The sequence below is a fragment of the Staurois parvus genome, unplaced genomic scaffold, assembly GCF_062004578.1.
Source record: "Staurois parvus isolate SC_StPar_1 unplaced genomic scaffold, SC_StPar_1.0 ptg000195l, whole genome shotgun sequence".
NCBI classification, from domain to species: domain Eukaryota; kingdom Metazoa; phylum Chordata; class Amphibia; order Anura; family Ranidae; genus Staurois; species Staurois parvus.
Window position 1 is genome coordinate 872400 of NW_028317991.1, and position 20157 is coordinate 892556.

General features: G+C 44.3%; 1 protein-coding gene across 1 annotated transcript in view; it reads right to left on the bottom strand.

The window, feature by feature from the left end:
* Positions 1-20157, bottom strand: part of LOC149461648 (interferon-induced GTP-binding protein Mx1-like) — a 95014-nt gene that overhangs the window by 43712 nt on the left and 31145 nt on the right. The window contains exons 8-10 of the mRNA XM_089677880.1: positions 15233-15431; positions 13943-14021; positions 12319-12441 (exon numbers count right to left, since the gene is read on the bottom strand). Coding sequence (XP_089534006.1) covers positions 12319-12441; positions 13943-14021; positions 15233-15431 — 401 coding nt within the window. The remainder of the gene's footprint in view (positions 1-12318; positions 12442-13942; positions 14022-15232; positions 15432-20157) is intronic.

Below are 20157 nucleotides of genomic sequence, written 5' to 3' on the forward strand. Positions count from 1 at the left end.
GACAAGTACAGTATTTGGGCTGTGTCTTCACAAAAGGTCAAAGGAGAATCAGTCCTGAGCGCATCCATGCCATCTTGGGCCTGGTCACCCCACAAACTAAGAAGGAAATGCTGTCCTTTCTTGGAATGATAAACTACTGTAGGCAGTGGATCGCTGACTGCTCCTATTATGACAACATTTTAAGACAAGCCACCCTGAAAGATGCCCCAGACACCATACACTGGTCTAATGAAATGTTACAAGCTTTTCAAACTTTAAAAAGGTCTATGATTGTCAGCCCTGGTTTAGGACTCCCAGACTACAAACTTGTATTTCATGTGTATGCTAGAGAAAATTGTAAAACCATGGCGGGCGTGCTGGCACAAGAACACGGTGGCAAGCTACGGCCTGTAGCTTATTTTTCAAAGGTCATGCCTCTCCAAGTCCAGGGACTCCCCTCATGTTTGCGGGCGTTAGCGACATGTGCTATGATAGTGGAAATGTCAACTGTTCTCACATTAGGCCACCCCACCGAACTTCATACTTCACACGATGTAGTTACTCTTCTTAAGGGTATACACACACAACACATGTCTGCCCAACGACTCAGTGGATATGAGGTCATTTTGATGAGCAACCCCATGTTGCATATCAAGTATAGCGCAAACAACTCAGGTCCAGCAATGATCCTAAACGCACTGTTGGGTCTCAAATCGTCAAACGATCTGGAACCCGAGGCTCATGACTGCCTCAAATCCATTGAGGCTAATACTTCACCCAGACTGGATTTATCAAAGTTTCCAATCCCAAATGCTGATGTTGTTTTCGTAGATGGCTCCTGCACTAGGCCCAACGATAACACTTACCATGCTGGCTATGCTGTAGTTAAACTCCCTAACACCGTTATAGAAGCAAAACCAATCACTTTTCAATCAGCCCAGGCTGCTGAATTGATTGCTCTCACTAGAGCATGTGAACTGTACAAAGACCAGTCTGTCACTATTTACACGGATTCCAAATATGCCTATGGAACAGTATATGACCATGGTGTATTATGGTCTCTCAGAGGCTACATAGGAGCTGATGGGAAAAAGATTGCCAGTTCCCAACTAATAGCCAATTTGCTCAAGGCTCTCACACTTCCCAAGGAACTTGCTGTCATACACTGCAGAGCACATACCAAAGGGGACGATGATATAACAAAAGGTAACGCTCTAGCAGTTTATGAAGCAAAAAAGGCGGCTCAACAGCAACTTGCTTTACTACAGATGCCCACTCTATGCCCCATCCTCCCAGATTATTCCCAATTGATCACAACCTTGCAGCAGTCAGCTTCCACAGAGGAGCTCAAAGACTGGTGCTATCCTATTTTACAGAAGAATCCAAAGACTGGATTAATCTGCAAAGAGGGGAAACCATGCATCCCACGGTGTAGCGCCCCAATATACATTGCACAATACCATGGGATAGGACATCCCTAAAACAACTTCAAAAAGATTTTTATATCACAGAAGTGGCGGAGTTAGTACAAGATTATGTGAAAAGATGCATCACATGTATCAGGAGTAACCCAAACAACCCAAATAAAGCCATGCATCAACACCTGCCTTACCCCACAACACCTTTTACACATCTTCAAATTGACTTTACACACATACCCCAACCAAAGGGAGGACAACAACCAGCTTGTGTGGTCACAGATGTGTTTTCCCGATGGCCAGAAATGTACCCCACAAAAAGAGAAGATGCCAAAACCGTGGCTAGATTGCTCACACGGGAGATAATACCTAGATGGGGAGTGCCATTACAGATCAATTCAGATCAGGGTCCAGCTTTCACCTCCCAGATCTGCAAGGAGCTGGCCAGATCTTTGCGGATTGAGTGGAAATTTCACATCCCATATCACCCACAGAGTTCAGGGATAGTGGAAAGGATGAATAGGACTATCAAGGATAAGTTAAGGAAGGCAACAGGAGGCACATATAATGACTGGAAAAGGTATCTCCCAGCTATATTGGCAGAAATTAGGATGACACCAAACAAGACTACAGGATACTCACCTTTTGAAATCCTTATGGGAAGACCATTCCCTACCCCCTGGGCCAGGGATATATTCATGACAGGAGACAACTATGATAATATCAGAGATGAATATGTAAGGAAGCTTATTGAAATATTGATAAAAACTGAGAACGATGTTATCCGCAAGCTCCCATCTTTTCCACAGGAAAATACCCACCCGTTCCAGGCCGGAGATCGTATTGTCGTAAAACAACTGACGAGAAACAAGAAACAGCAGGATTTCGCCTATGGACCAGAAACTACGGTCGTAGCAGTAACCAGAACAGCAGTCCTCACTGAACATAGCCCCACCTGGATCCATGCTTCCAGAGCAAAGCTGGTCGAGAAAGGCCCAGGACCAGACCCAAGGGAAACAGGAAAGGAGGTACTAACGGGGGCAGAAAGCCCTGACCTTGAACAGGACAATCAAGAAAAGGAGGTACTAACGGGGGCAGAAAGCCCTGACCTCGAACAGGACAAGGTGCTGTTTATTAATGGAGGTGAAGCAGGTGATACAAATCCTCGAAGAGTGAGTGAAGCCGGTAATAAAGTCTCTGAAAATAATCAAGATGAGCATTCTATTAGCCAAGGACTCTGGCAAACTATGGATTCTGCTGGGACGGATTACATTTTTAGTGTTTACCCCAATATGGACAGTGACTAACTGTATATACTCCCCAGAGGATTTGGGTGCTGTTCAGGTTATATGTGGTCACAACAACAATGATAAAAACACCTTAGAAAAACACACATTTGATAAAAACACCTCAGAAAACGCACACCCAATACACACTAGGACCAAAAGAGAAACCAATGTACCAGCACAGAAACCAAAGGTTGCTATTACCAGAGAGGGGAAGATTATTACATTGTGGTTTGACTCTTCTAATACCTATGTTGCTACCTTTTCTTTCACCTATGACGACCTAACAGAAAAAGGGGATGAAGAGAGTAGCAGGAAAAGGGCGCATAAGAGGGAGGGAATAGGTTACATTTGTGTAACTGATGATTATTGGGGGAGTAACTGTGATTATTGGGGAGCAGTGGGATGGAACATAGGAACTGACTGGGGATACAAACCTGACACAGCCATAAATAAGAAGGACAAGAACGGAAAATCCCTCATAAACAGAATGACTCTTACCAAGCCCAATGCCAAATATACGCTTACCATAGAAAATCCCAGCCCTAGTGATTCGGGAATGTATGTATTTGGGTTATACTGGGGAGGAGGTATATCAGGCACAAGGGGAAAATTTAGGATACAAGACATGCATAATAACAATGATTACAATCCCCTGAAGCCACGTATCAGTACTATTAGGGATATGATTGCCATTGCTGATCCTTCTTTCGAAGATACCGTAGCAGCGGAGACGGGATTTTCAGATGTAAATATTTGGTTAGAATGGATGAGGTACAGTGCCCTGCAGTACAACAAGTCTAATTGTTATGTCTGTGGAGCAGCCAGACCCCATGTGGGAACAGTGCCACTAAACCTTCCTGAAGATGTTGAAGAATGTTTTCTAAGTCATTTTACAGGAACACATGACAAGAATGCTTCCTGTGAAACCTGAAAAGCAAAGTATCCCATAGTTACAAAAAACCCCAAACCAGGCGAAGGTTTGCAAATTTACCCAGGGAATTATACCTGCTATAGAGGAGTGGCAAGAAAAAGAAGTTTTGGAAATTTTACAAAAGGTTTTTGTCACACATACAGCAACATCTCATCTAGGCTTTTACAGAATCAGACACAATCTTTAGGTGATATCTACTGGATTTGTGGTGATGGTATGATCAGGTCTAGATTGGAGAAGGAGTGGTCTGGTGAGTGTGCTTTGGCCAAAGCTATTATGCCCCTGCATATTTTTAGTGAAATTCCTTCTGAGATCCCTGAAGATGTAACAGGAGGTACTCAGAGGTACAAGAGGGAGGCCCCGATGGGTAGTTTTGACCCACATGTGTATATAGACGCCATAGGGGTTCCAAGAGGGGTCCCAGATGAGTTTAAGGCCAGGGACCAGGTCAAAGCAGGTTTTGAGTCAATCATTCCAATCATCACCGTCAACAAGAATGTTGATTGGATAAATTATATATATTACAATCAACAGAGGTTTGTCAACTACACCAGGGATGCATTGAAGGGGATAGCGGAGCAGTTGCAGGCTGATTCCACCATGACCTTTCAAAATCGTATGGTCTTAGATATGATGCTTGCAGAAAAGGGTGGTGTGTGTGCAATGATAAAAGGAACAGGTACTTGTTGTACCTACATCCCAGACAACACTGGGCCAAATGGCAAAGTCACTATGGCTATAAAAAAAACTGTCAGATCTGTCGGAAGAGTTGAAAAGGAATTCAGGGATCACTGATCCATGGGATCAATATTTTGGATGGCTCAAGGGATGGAAGCAGATGCTAGCACAAATAGGAGTGATTATTGTAGTCACCCTGATACTTATAGCCCTGATAGTGTGCTGTGTGATTCCCTGTATAAAGAAGCTTATGAACAAAGGTATAGATATGACTATGTACGAGGAAGAAATCCAAGAACAAACTGCCCCACTGAACCCAAAACCCAAAGAGTACAATAGTTATCTAGCCAAATACAGAGAGAAGCAGAAAAAGAACTATGTTGTATAAGGGGAAATTAAAATCATATATGTAAATAATGATTATAAGAGGGGATTGAAGGGAAATGTATGTCTTTTAGGTCTGTCATTTTGTTTTTCCCCTCCACTCCATTTTATATTCCATGTTGATTAATTGTTTTGTATTATAACCAGAATGAGTTAATGAAAATATGCTATGTCAGTTATGTATTACAGAACTATACTCACAAAATTCTTCTATCTTTTATCTTAGCTTAGCCTTGGTAGAGACGGTGAAAGTAACCAACTATTTCTTTGTATTAACAAGCACCTGTTTCTGTTATGATACAATTAAATGTCAAATATTTCTGTCCCATGAGAAAATAATTGTTTGTTACTTATAACCAATTACAATGCCTGAGAAAGATCATGTTCACAGCCTTGAAAAGTATCTAGCCAGATTCTATTGTATGTAGCAGATAAGTTTTTATGTAATATTATAGACATTCCTTATTCTTGGGAAAGTTAAATTTTGCTTCTCATCATTATTCAGGATTGACGTAAATGCTTGTATTTGTATTCAGCCAATCAATTGCTGAGAATTAAGTTTTTCCCAGATACTCTGTGCCCCCCACCTTACTTTTTTGTTATATTAATCCTCTTCCCGCTAATAAAAAATGTAGATTAATTTCACCTACACTGTGTGCACTTGTCTATTACTTAGGTGAAGTTAGTCTTCTGGACGTCCATACCTTCAAACAGACTGATCAAGACAGATAGCCAGGGGCTAGCGACAACCTTTCACATATTCTCCCTTATTGTACAAAAAAAATCATCCTTGGTATTTGTGCATTTCTTGGAGCACCTTAAATGTCCAATTATTTACTTGTGATCTACTTTAAATACTGGATTTTTGTAGAATATCCTGAATATTCTAAAGTAGGGGTACTGAATTAAAATTCACGGAGATCCGGTTGGTAACATTTTCTTTCTGCAGAGGTCCAAATCTCATTTTTCTTCTATTACTAAGGTCCTTCACATCACAGCCCCCTTTGCATTAATGTCCTCAGTCCCCCCTTTCCCATCAGAGACCCCCATACATCACAACTCCCTTTCGCATCAGAGCCCCCCAACTTTATAGCCCTGCTTACATCACAGTCCCCCTTCACATCACAGTCTCTCCTTGATATCACAGTCCCTCTTGCAATCACAACCCCCCCCCACATCACAGCTCCCCCCTCCTGACATAACAGACTCTTCATATCATAGCTCCCCATCTAACAGTTCCCCCTTATCACAGCTCTCCCAAGATCACAGCCCCCATATCACAGCTCTCCTCAGATCACAGCCCCCCCATATCACAGCTCTCCTCAGATCACAGCCCCCACATCACAGCCCCCCCATATCACAGCTCTCCTCAGATCACAGCCCCCATATCACAGCTCTCCTCAGGTCACAACCCCCCCCCCACATCACAGCTCTCCTCAGATCACAACCCCCCCCATATCACAGCTCTCCTCAGATCACAGCCCCCCCCCCCCCATATCACAGCTCTCCTCAGATCACAACCCCCGCATCACAGCTCTCCTCAGATCACAGCCCCCCCCCCCCCCATATCACAGCTCTCCTCAGATCACAGCCCCCCCCATGTCACAGCTCTCCTCAGATCACAGCCCCCACATCACAGCTCTCCTCAGATCACAGCCCCCCATATCACAATCACAGCTCTCCTCAGATCACGGCCCCCCCATATCACAGCTCTCCTCAGATCACAGCCCCCACATCACAGCTCTCCTCAGATCACAGCCCCCCATATCACAATCACAGCTCTCCTCAGATCACGGCCCCCCCATATCACAGCTCTCTTCAGATCACAGCCCCCCCATATCACAGCTCTCTTCAGATCACAGCCCCCCCATATCACAGCTCTCCTCAGATCACAGCCCCCATATCACAGCTCTCCTCAGATCACAGCCCCCCCATATCACAGCTCTCCTCAGATCACAGCCCCCACATCACAGCCCCGCCATATCACAGCTCTCCTCAGATCACAGCCCCCATATCACAGCTCTCCTCAGATCACAACCCCCACATCACAGCTCTCCTCAGGTCACAACCCCCCCCATATCACAGCTCTCCTCAGATCACAACCCCCCCCCCATATCACAGCTCTCCTCAGATCACAGCCCCCCCCCCCCATATCACAGCTCTCCTCAGATCACAACCCCCCCCCCCCATATCACAGCTCTCCTCAGATCACAGCCCCCCCCCATATCACAGCTCTCCTCAGATCACAGCCCCCCCCATATCACAGCTCTCCTCAGATCACAGCCCCCCCCCCCCATATCACAGCTCTCCTCAGATCACAGCCCCCCCCCCCATGTCACAGCTCTGCTCAGATCACAGCCCCCACATCACAGCTCTCCTCAGATCACAGCCCCCCATATCACAATCACAGCTCTCTTCAGATCACAGCCCCCCCATATCACAGCTCTCTTCAGATCACAGTCCCCCCATATCACAGTTCTCCTCAGATCACAGCCCCCCATATCACAGCTCTCCTCAGATCACAGCCCCCCCCCATATTACAGCTCTCCTCAGATCACAGCCCCCACATCATAGCTCTCCTCAGATCACAGCCCCCCCCACGTGTCACAGCTCTCCTCAGATCACAGCCCCCCCAAATCACAGCTCTCCTCAGATGCAGCCCCCATATCACAGCTCTCCTCAGATCGCAGCCCCCTTATCACAGCTCTCCTCAGATCGCAGCCCCCCATATCACAGCTCTCTTCGGATCAAAGCCCCCCCCATATGACAGTTCTTCTCAGATCACAGCCCCCCCATATCACAGTTCTCCTCAGATCACAGCCCCCATATCACAGCTCTCCTCAGATCAAAGCCCCCCCCCCATATCACAGCTCTCCTCACATCACAGCCCCCCATATCACAGCTCTCCTCAGATCACAACCCCCACATCACAGCTCTCCTCAGATCACAACCCCCACATCACAGCTCTCCTCAGGTCACAACCCCCCCCATATCACAGCTCTCCTCAGATCACAACCCCCCCCATATCACAGCTCTCCTCAGATCACAGCCCCCCCCCCCATATCACAGCTCTCCTCAGATCACAACCCCCCCCCCCCCCCATATCACAGCTCTCTTCAGATCACAGCCCCCCCCCCATATCACAGCTCTCCTCAGATCACAGCCCCCCCCCCATATCACAGCTCTCCTCAGATCACAGCCCCCCCCCATATCACAGCTCTCCTCAGATCACAGCCCCCCCCCCCCATGTCACAGCTCTCCTCAGATCACAGCCCCCACATCACAGCTCTCCTCAGATCACAGCCCCCCATATCACAATCACAGCTCTCCTCAGATCACAGCCCCCCCATATCACAGCTCTCTTCAGATCACAGCCCCCCCATATCACAGCTCTCTTCAGATCACAGCTCTCCTCAGATCACAGCCCCCCATATCACAGCTCTCCTCAGATCACAGCCCCCCCATATCACAGCTCTCCTCAGATCACAGCCCCCCCCCCCCCATATTACAGCTCTCCTCAGATCACAGCCCCCACATCATAGCTCTCCTCAGATCACAGCCCCCCCCCCCCCCCGTGTCACAGCTCTCCTCAGATCACAGCCCCCCCAAATCACAGCTCTCCTCAGATGCAGCCCCCATATCACAGCTCTCCTCAGATCGCAGCCCCCTTATCACAGCTCTCCTCAGATCGCAGCCCCCATATCACAGCTCTCCTCAGATCACAGCCCCCCATATCACAGCTCTCTTCGGATCAAAGCCCCCCCCCCATATGACAGTTCTTCTCAGATCACAGCCCCCCCCCATATCACAGTTCTCCTCAGATCACAGCCCCCATATCACAGCTCTCCTCAGATCAAAGCCCCCCCCCCCCTATATCACAGCTCTCCTCACATCACAGCCCCCCAGTCTTTCAGCCCCCCCTTGTCATGGCTGGTGGGTGCAGCACCTGCCAAGCATGGCCAATGCGAGTGAGTTAAAGCAGGCAGTGTTGTGTTGCTTTCTCACCACCCCGTGGACCCGGCAGAAGCATTCAGTTGCAAGGCGCTTGCAGAGTGGCCCCATGGGTCGTGAGTGGCAGGTTGTAGCACCCAACAAAAGCAACAGGGGGTTTAATTCCTGCTGCACATGTGAACACCTTTGGCTGCTGCCTCAGTAGCTAAAGGGTGTAGGGATTGGGGGTGATAAAACTCTGACTCAATCGCATGGTTTTACCACCCCCCAACTTTACATGTGAACGAGCTCTAAGATTGCAGCAGGCAATGCTGCTCCTCTGAAAAGTGATCTGAGTGTGTTTGACAGGTGTTGAAAAGGGGGTGATGTGTTGCCTCCCCACCACCTGATTTAAACTCATGATTGCCGTGCAATACACGGGACAGCGACACGGTAGTACGGCAATTAGGGGTGTAAATCAGATGTGAGGAAGCAACACTGCGCCCGGTGATCTTTGACATCTCCCTGGTTCAGGTACTGTGCATCTCCACCTCCTTGAGGTTGCCTACCCCTGCTCTAGATCTTAGTGCGTACTCTGTATGCTCTAGGTCTTTAACTCAAGGGGTGTCCTAACAGAAAGCAATAACAAATCATAATTTGGGGGATACAGGATTAGAACACAAATAAAAAGGTTTAAAGGCTTTAGTTGAGTTTTGGTTTTTCCGAGGTTTTCAGCCAATGCTTGACAGTGTCCATGTGAAAACTGAATTCAAGTGACAAACGAAGTCCCTTCTTCTCCAAAGAATATCAAGTGCAACCTAGGTGCCGACCAGGGGCGGACTGACAACTTATGGGGCCCCCGGGCAATAGGGGATCATGGGGCCCCTGTGTCCTTGTCCAAACTCAAAAAAGCCTATGAAAAAGGTACCAGGGGCATCTTATGGGGCCTCCTACTGACCCCGGGCCCTCGGGCAGTGCCCGAGTTTCAAAATGGTCAGTCCGCCCCTGGTGCCGACAATACTCCACGATGTGAGAAAACTGCTCCACCTTCACATATAGATGGCAGAGCCTCTTACCAGACAAGATGGACCATAAAATTATAAATGTTCATAGAACACTCAACTCGAAGATATGCAATCACAATCTCATCATCATAAACCAGCAGCCATCGAGGATGGTGCTCCAAAATGGTTGAACCATGAAAAGGTGAAGGTAGTGGCACTCATAGGACTTCATAAGGTGGAATTGGTCCCCAGATGATACATAGAAATGCCCATACGGTCAATCAGATATCCCTCCGCAATCTATAATACAATATATAATAGCTTCCAGTTGCTCCAGAAAAACAGCATGACCTGGTCTAATTCCATTTCCACCTTATGAAGTCCTATGAGTGCCACTATTCACATGGAAGAAAATAATATTTTAAATATATTTTAAAAATATTCTTCCCAAATATATTGACATATATTTGAAATACTACAATTTTGGCCGTATTCAATATTTTTCAAAACATATTTCAATAAATAAATTATAGATTTTATATATATATATATATATATATATATATATATATTGTGGGAACTCACTTCAAGTGGTAGAGCTCTTCTCGTTAAAGCACACAGCAACTTGCTTCTTTAAGGGCCTTTTTGCCCAATTTTATTTAAAAGAAAGTTCACATAACACAAATGCTTCCCACACAGGGGTATCCACGATCAAACAAATTCAGCCTTCTGGCTCTTTCAGCTACACAGCTCACTGTCTGTCTCCTGCAGCCTCTTCCCAAATTATGACCACTAGCGCACAGCTAGTCTGGCTTCCACCTCTCCTAGGTGTAGCCCACCTGACTCCACGGCAGAGACCTCCTGCCTGCCGGGGTGGAATCCTCCTGCTGGGGTGGAGACCAGAATCATGGCCTGGCTTCCCCTAAAAGGCCTGGACACACCTGTGCCATCAGCGCGCTGGCTGCTCCCAAAATATGGGCCCAGGATTGGAGATTTCATCCCTCCCAAATCTCTAAGAAATCTCCAGGCTACAGGTCCCAAAACAGGCTTTACCAACCAAAGAGGAAACTGATAAACCAGTTTCCTCTGCATTAGGAGATCTGCCTGGAGCCCCTCAACCTCTATGGTTGAGAATCCTGGGTCTCCATCGTGCTTTCCACCGTGGCAGGATACCGTACTGCCACAATATATATATATATATATATATATATATATATATATATATATATATATATATATATACATATACATACACATACATATACACACATATATATATATACACACACATATATATACATATATATAATTTTATTTCAGGTACATATATATAATTTTATTTCAGGTACTTGTATAGCGCCGTCAATTTACGCAGCGCTTTACACATATATATTGTACATTCACATCAGTCCCTAACCCTCAAGGGGTGTACAATCTAAGGTCCCTAACTTACATTCATACATACACATATTAGGGCCAATTTAGACACGATCCATATATATATATACTGTATGTTGAAATAAGTTTTTATTACAAAATATGAAATATATATATATATATATATATATATATATGAAAAATATTTTTAAAAATACATTTTCAAATATACTGTATGTCTTTAAAAATACATTTAGTCTACATTTTTTAAATGCATTTACAAATATATGTAAACATATATGTTAAAATTACTTTTTTTTTATATGTTACAAAAAAATCTGAAGAATATATTTAAAAAAATATATATCTTTAAAAATATATTTTGTAATATATAAAAAACGCATTTGATTGAATATTGCCAAAATTTTACTATTTCAAATATATGTCAATATATTTGGGAAGAATATTTTTAAAATATATTTCTAATATATTTTTCTTCCGTGTGGGTACCTTCATCTTTTCATGGTTCAACCATTTTAGAGCACCATCCTTGATGGCTGCTGGTTTATGATGATGGGATTGTTATTGCATATCTTCAAGCTGAGCAATCTATCACCATTTATAATTTTATGGTCCATCTTGTCTGGTAAGAGACTGCCATCTGTATGTGGAGGTGGAGGAGTTTTTTCACATCGCGGTGTATTGTCGGCTCCTAGCCAGCACTTGATATTCTCTGGAGAAGAAGGGACTTTATTTGTCACTTGAATTCAGTTTTCACATGGACACTTTTATTTTATTTCCATTCACTGTATGTTATTTATAATGGATGAAATATCCACTATGTGGGCAGCACAGTGGCTAAATGGTTAGCACTTCCGCCTGGCAGTACTAGGGTCGTTGGTTCAAATCCCAACCACAGTATCACCTGCCTGGAGTTTGCATGTTCTCCCTCTACCTGCGTGGGTTTCCTCCAGTTTCCTCCCATACTCCAAAGACATGCTGGTAGGTAAATTGGCCCTAGTATGTGTATGTATAAATGTAAATTAGGAACTTTAGACTGTACGCCCCTTGAGGGTTAGGGGCTGATGTGAATGTACAATATATATGTAAAGTGCTGCGTAAATTGACGCCGCTATATAAGTACCTGAAATAAATAAATAAGTTATAATAATTTGGTTTTATTTGTTTACTAGCGCTGTTATTTTGTTTATATGTTTTATTCACTTGGTGTCACAGTGATTAACAGCTGCTTTACATTGTTTTTTTTATCTTATCGCAGATATATTTTTTATTTAATTTATAATGCTTGACAGTGTTACATCTCTTACCTTAATAAGGAAATGTAGTCTTTGCTTGTCAGTCTCAGGGACTTTTGTGCCAATATCATTCAGTCCATCTTGTGCTTCCTTTAATTTAATTCTGATCTGATTCTCTAGAAAGGGCAATGCCCTCTGAAATAAAGCAAGAAGTAGTAAAGAAAAATACTGCAAAATGCACATATCTCGCAGCACATACTCTCACATGCAGAATCAAATCTTTGTGTAGCCAAGTGCTTAGCTAGAGAGATTGAGCAATATTGGACACTGTGCTGCAGTTGCTCTATGTGCTCCCACCGGACTGTCATGCCAAATTAAGTAACACTGTCTGCCTCCAGCAAGATGGGGGGGGCTACAAGCAGAAGAAGCTCCAGTGACTTTAGTGTGGGCCTCACTGAACTGTGGGAGATGTAGTTCTAAAGAGGAAATCTGCTATGAAAGTCAATACACGGGGAGTGCACATCACAAGTCCTGTGTGCCCACTTGCTTTCTACAAACCTGTGGTCTGAGACAAAGAACTGGAGCAATAATATCCTGTATGCTGAGGACCGGAGTTGCCTGGGTGCAGACCCAAAAGTGAATCGGCAGCAGAGTGCTGGATCAAGGTTTGCTCTGTTGATGGGACTGGTGTGTGTCTGCTGCAATTGATTTATCGCTGCTAGCAGAGACTTAGAATGTAGGGACTGACCCTCTACCTAGTGGCTTCAATCACTGAATGCAGACTTTAAAGGGATTGTACTTATGTGCACCACCTTAAAGATTAGGCCCCAATGCTAGGTGGCTGAAGGTTTAGAGATGCCTACTAAATACTGTAGCTGCTTCACAGAAACATTGCCTTGATTGTCCATAGTTGGGGGTAGCTATAGATAAATAAAAATTTAATACAAGGCTCCTCCATGACACTAAGCATTCTATGTAAAAATATTAGTTATGTGGATGTGAAAAAAAAAACAAATTGCATATGTCCCCTATTGTGTGATCTCTGTATTGTCAGCACCATCTAGTGGCCACAATAGATTTTTTTTCCAGACTGGGGTATTGCTGGAAAAAGAATGCATTATGGCCACTAGGTGGCACCAACAATATAGAAATAGCACATAATAGAGAAAGTGTAGAAATTCTCACCCTGATTATGCAAATGTTTGTCACATCTGCACAAAAAATGATTAATACATAAACTCCTAAGTGAAGAGAGTGGTGCACATTCTTGCAAGACCAGAAATGCCTGCATAGTTGTTGCCTCTGTGGATTGACCAATCCAAATGGATTCTGTCTGTGCTAGGAAAGGGGGAGGGGCACCCCTTGTTTTGCTGGCAGAGAAATCATGTGTGTAATCTGATCTCTTGCTCTTCAGGCCCATTAACAATATACTTTGTTTGGGTTTTTTATAGCGTTGCAGTACATCAGACTTCAGGAGAACTATAGCATATACCGTAGCTCAGCCTCTGCTGGCTACAAGTGGTAAATATTGAATATTCATTGTGCTACAAAATAAACATGCACAAAGTAGGATAGCTATGATTGTCACTCTATAGTTTAGGTTCCCCTTTACGCGGCACAGTTTGAATAACCTGCTGACTGCACCCTCGGTTATACATTATCCTATGAAGTTTACTGTTACAAGCAAAAGACTTACAATAATGTGCTGCACCAGCTCCGTGGTCAACTTTACTGCCAGTGTAGGGATGGTAGCATAGCCTTCATCTAGAAGAACCCTTTAAAGGAAAAAAAAATGTCAGCACCTGTGGTAGTGAGCCCTTGTAGATACTCAACTTGGGGTTCCCCAGGGCGCGGAGTCTAAGCCCCAGCCTGCTTCTTCACCAGAGTCCCTGATGGTGGGGATGGACTTGCAGCAAGCTGGGACCAGGTCGCAGCCCCTGGGTATGCCCAGCTGAGGATGAGAAGACCGTTCGCAGGAGCAGAGTACAATGGGAGGAGACAAATGGAAATCCGAAAGACTAGCCGAGGTCAGGACAGGCGGAAAACAAGGACAGTCAGAGAATTAATCCGGGGTCGGTACACAAGTAGTCAATGTAGGATTCAGACAGTAGCAACACACAGGAGCTCCAACAACTAGGAAGTTGCTCAGGCAAAGTTGTCTAGACTGAGCATGTCTTATATAGGCAGGCAAACAAGGAGGCTGGCCAGGAAGTGATGGAAGGGAAGGAAATAAAACCCAGAGAACAGCAGACAATGCCCATAGGTGAGCACAGACAAACACACATGTGAAAGGGATCAGGAACAGCACTGCAGCAAGGAGGTAAGAACACAAACAAGAAACTGTAGGCTAACTCGTAACAAAAAATACTGATGCTAAAGGTATATTGGCATTTATAATGAGAATAAATACATTAAAAAAAGGTCAGACTCAGAATTTATAAATGAGAAAATGGCCCTGAGTAACTCTTCTGGTGGCAAGTAGCCTCACTGTGCAGAGCTCTAGAATCCATCCCTCACAGAAATTCTAGTAATGGTACAAACCCATTTGATAGGTTATTATATGGAAAAAATAGCAGGTGAAGGTCTGCTTCTTTAGTCACCTCTTCTCTGCAAAAGCACAGGTTTGCTTTAAAACTGAAGTTTAATCCACTGATATTTTGTCCTTCCTAGTTTCTCCCTCCCCTATCACCAACATGTTAATGACATTTGTAAATAAGACCTTTCCGTCTTCTATATATTCTTTGTTTTACACTCTGTGACAGCATCGCTGGTTCTCTATGCAGTGCAGACTGATCTTGGCTAGTAGGAGGGGCCTGCCAGGTGCTGTATATAGCTTCCTGAGAACAGTCTAGTATAAGATATCATGTTTTTGGTTAAATCAAATAGATTTTAAAGGAGAGTTATTTTTTTTTACTGCTTGTTCAGGGTTCCACACATCAGCATTGTGCCATTGAACCTGGGACAGCTGGGAGGTTAGCCACATTACCTAAAAAATTGGTGGTTCTCAAAGAAAGCTCTCTCATTGTTTGTGGCATCCTCCAGGGAAACTCTGTTCATGATTTCACTCTGCCCCCGGCACTTCACGATGGTGTAGCCTTTATTTAGGATGTATACCCGGTTTCTCACCACACCTGCAATCTCGTTTTCCGTTCCCTTGTCCACCAGGTCTGGCTTAGTCAAGATCCCTGTGTTATGAGGTACAGAAAGGTAAGTTAGTGCACTATAAGTATGTGACCTTCCCAAGGTCGAGCTAAATGGCATTATTATACTGTATGTTCTAAGTAAGACAGTGCCTTCTGGTAAATTGTCAATAGATGGTAGTCACAATGTAAAAGAGACTAGTGAATTTATAAACTAAGAATTCTGACTTTGAAACTCAGAATTCTGACTTTGAAACTCAGAATTCTGAATTTGAAATTCAGAATTCTGATCTTTAATCTCATAATTCTGATTTTTAATCTCAGAGTTCTGACTTTGAAAATTAGAATTCTTACTTTTAATCTTAGAATTTTGACTTTGAAACTCGGAATTCTGACTTTGAATCTTAGAACTGTGTTTGAGACCCAAAATTGTGTTTAATAAGTTTTAAGATGGCCCAAACTTGTACTCTCAGAATTCTGACTTTGAAACTCAGCATGGTCACTTTGAAACTCAGAATTCTGATCTTTAATCTCATAATTCTGATTTTTAATCTCAGAGTTCTGACTTTGAAAGTTAGAATTCTTACTTTTAATCTTAGAATTTCGACTTTGAAACTCTGAATTCTCGCTTTGAATCTTAGAACTGTGTTCAAAACTCAATATTGTGTTTAATAAGTTTTAAGATGGCCCAAACTTGTACTCTCAGAATTCTGACTTTGAATCTTAAAACCATATTTAAGACAGTGCCTTCTGGTAAATCGTCACTAGATGGCAGCCAGAATGTAAAAGAGACTAGTGAATTTATAAACTACGAATTCTGACTTTGAAACTCGAAATTCTGACTTTTATTCTCAGAGTTCTGATTTTTAATCTCAGAGTTCTGACTTTGAAACTCACAGTAGTGACTTTGAAACTCAGAATTCTGACTTTGAAACTCAGAATTCTGATATTTAATCTCATAATTCTGGTTTTTAATCTCAGTGTTCTGACTTTGAAAGTTAGAGTTCTGAATTTTAATCTTAGAATTTCGGCTTTGAAACTAGGAATACTGACTTTGAATCTTAGAACTGTGTTTGAAACTCAAAATTGTGTTTAATAAGTTTTAAGATGTAAGGGTAAAACAAATCTTAAAGCCTAAGTAAAATTTTACAACGTTGACATGTGTTAGTAAAACTGTACATATCATCACAAATACTTTGTACATCCAGGTGAATTATACCTTGTTTTTTTCAGGACAAATTAAGCTTTCATTTGGTGGTAAGTGGTAATGGATATTTCCTGATTTTTATATTATTATCAAAGGAAAACTGGCCCAAAATAGTATCATTTTTTTAAAATTTAGCTGTGTGTTTCTTGTTACTACCATAACCTACCACCAAAGAACAACCCAAAATACATTTTCCAGCTCTTGACAATCTCAGCGATACCAATATATATGTATGTTATTTGTTGTTTGTACCTGTACTACAGCCCAGAAACAATAGTGCGCATTTTGTTTTTTGTTTTTTTTTTACCTAAAACACACTGACACTAACTGACACGGATACCAATTTTAAAAAATTAAAAAAAAAATAATAATCCTGACCTTTGACCCTGACCAAAACCCTAACCCTGACACTGAACTAGATCAAACCTTGATCTAGATAATTTTTCTTTATTTTTTAATATTTATTTATTTATTTATCTTTTTTTTGTACAAACAGTTGCTTGTTTTTCTCTATGCAAATAGAGAGATACAATGTATCTCTCTCCTCCATTCAGAGAGAAAAAAAACAAGGGGGGCGGGCTTCACAGTGACTGATCACTGTGATAGCCAATCAGAGGCTGTCACAGCAATCATGTGACCCGGAATCGGGAGTCCTGGGTCCCGATCGTTAGAACGGGACCCGGGACTCTCAGTGACACCCCGGTCTTTGTGCTGTGAGCTCGCTGTGCGGTGTGTTCCTAGCACAAAGACAGTTACGCAAATATGCGGCCCCACGGACAAAAAGCCCAGTTCTGCAAGGTCGCATATTTGTGTGATGTCGGTGTCAAGGGGTTAATGCGATCACCGACCATCAAAGGTCACATCCACAGGAACTGATGTAGCCAGGTGGCAGCTATGCATCATGAAGTAAGGCATCACTCGGGGACAATGAACCTGTTATGATCCACCAGGTGGTGCCTCCGGCTGCCCACTTGACAGACCTACCCAGAGCGTGGAGTCTAAGTCCCGGCCTGTGCTTTCACCAGGGCCCCTGATGGTGGGGATGGACTTGTAACAGTGGCAGAGGGAACCTCCGGGGATGTATGTAGGTACCGGGAGAGCCAGATGTGAGGAGGACGGCGGGACCTAGCAGGACGGGTCACGAGCAGTGGTCCCGTGGGGTAAGCAGAGTACAGAATCAGCAGGCAAAGAGTAGTCAGGTCACACGCAGGGTCAGCAGGATAAGTCAGTCCGCAGATTGGTCAAACAAGCCGGAGGTCTGGAGAGAAGAAGGCAGAGTAGTCAGGGCAATCCGGGTCAAACACAGGAGAAGGCAGCGTAGTCAGGACAATCCGGGTCAAAGCACAGGAAAAGGCAGCGTAGTCAAGGCAATCAGGGTCAATATGCAGGTACAGGAACTCAGGATCACAGATAGACCTTGCGGCAATCTGTGACAGTGCAGGGCATCTTTAAATATTGCGCCCTGCACTGTCATTGGCCGTCCAGGACGCGCCCCCGGGCTGTCATTGGCCGCCCGGGGCGCGCCTGCGGCTCCTACTGCGCATGCGCGGCGTCCTGTCAGCTGCGGCCCGCCGGGACCTGGTGCTTGTGTCCCGGCGTGAGCCGCCGCTAGTGCGCATGCACCGGGAGAGGCGCCGCACTGATCCCTGACAGAACCTAACATTTCTTTCTAGTGCCTGGGATACCGAATTCTACGTCATTTCCTGTCAGCAGAGTGGAGTGACGGTTTTGGATTAAAACAGAGAATCTTGAGGCATTTAGTCTGAATGCCCTTGGATAACAGGTTACCACACCTACTTGAACAAGTGGCTGAGCCACAGAATGGACCTACTGGAGAGGCCATGGCGTTGATTTACTAAAGGCAAATAGATTTTGCACTTTGCAAGAGCAGTTGCTCCAGAGCTTAGTAAATGATCAGAATCTCTGTTGACTTCCATCATCCATCATGTGCGTGCAAAAATGCTGTTTTCTTTAGTTGCCTTGTCCATGATTGGGTATCTTTGCAAAGTGAAGCTTTACCTCATTTACTAAGCTCTGGAGAAACTGCACTTGTAGAGTGCAACTCTGGCCCGGAGATTTCAACCAGAGCAGGATTGCTGCCGTTCTGCACTTCGGGGGCGCCATGCCAGTGCGGCTTAGCAGGTCCCAGTCCAACTTCAGGAGGAGGGACCACACCTCCAGTCTCAGCCTGAGCGAGCCAGGGGTTCAAGGTCTTTTCTTCAGCAGGTAATCCACTCTACAAGTTCTACATTGTCAACTGGGGATAGCCGATTGCGTGTCCTGCTGTCATCCAAGCGTGCCTGTAAAGCCTGCATTGACTGTGCTGTTCCTGTGGAGGCTGCCTTTAGGCCAGGATTGGTTGATTGATTGACACCTACACACCTCAATTCTCCATTCACTACCTAGAGTCACTGCATATAGACATCATATCTTTGCTGCCTTAAAGGGACCACCGTTACAACTATCTCAGCTGTCTACTTACTGGATACTGCAGATCTGTAACTAGTCAACATGGGCCCCCAATGTGCTGGCCAAGTTATCTCTTCACATTTGAAATCTGAACTGCCCTCATCTCTTGACCAACTAACCAAGACTCTGTGGCCTCTGTGACCAAGTTGCAGTGGGTGTGGCAAAATGCATCAGAGGGTGTGGCCAGAATGGCGGCTCAGGCCATTCCTTAACATTGGACTCCTGGGGTCGGTTGAGCAGCGTCCATCCCTTCATTTTATTGGCTAACACTGGAATTGCTCGAACACATGCTCCCCTCTTTTCACTGCCGGAGAGTGATCTTTTTCCTTCCATCCACAGCTTAGAGCGGCGCCATAATGTATACTTTTCACAACCAACCAAACGTTTGGCTAAGTAAGATTATACTTCAGTATGGGTGCAATATAGGAACGTACCTTAGTATTCCAGTGGTCCAGAGGGAGCTGACTTGTTTCTATCGGGTTGATTTACCAAAGGAAAATAGACTGTGCACTTTGCAAAGTGCAGATGCTCCAGAGCTTAGTAAATGAGGTAAAGCTTCACTTTACAAAGAATACCCAATCTCATGCAAGGAAATGTTTTTAAAAATAGCATTTTTGCTCACACATGATTGGATGATCAGCGTATAAAACGTATAAAATTCAAAATACCACAGCTTACAAAGCCATCCACAACACTGCCCCTAGCTACATCACTGACCTCATCCACAGATACCGCCCAAATTGCCCACTCCGCTCCTCCCATGATATCCTCCTCTCTAGCTCCCTCATCACCTCCTCCCACGCTCGCCCAGGACTTCTCCAGAGCCTCTCCCATCCTCTGGAGTTCCCTACCACAGCATGTCCGGTCAGCCCCCACCATCTGCCTTTAGGCGATCTTTGAAAACTCACTTCTTCAGGGAAGCCTACCCCACCTCCACCTAAGAACTGTACTTGAATCACCTCCTCCAGATCATCCCCCGCAGCCATCACCTTTTGTATCACCTCCCCCTTCCTTTGGATTGTAAACTCCACAAGCCGGGCCCTCCTATTCCTTCTGTACTGAAATGTATTGTAATTGTATTGTCTCACTTATATA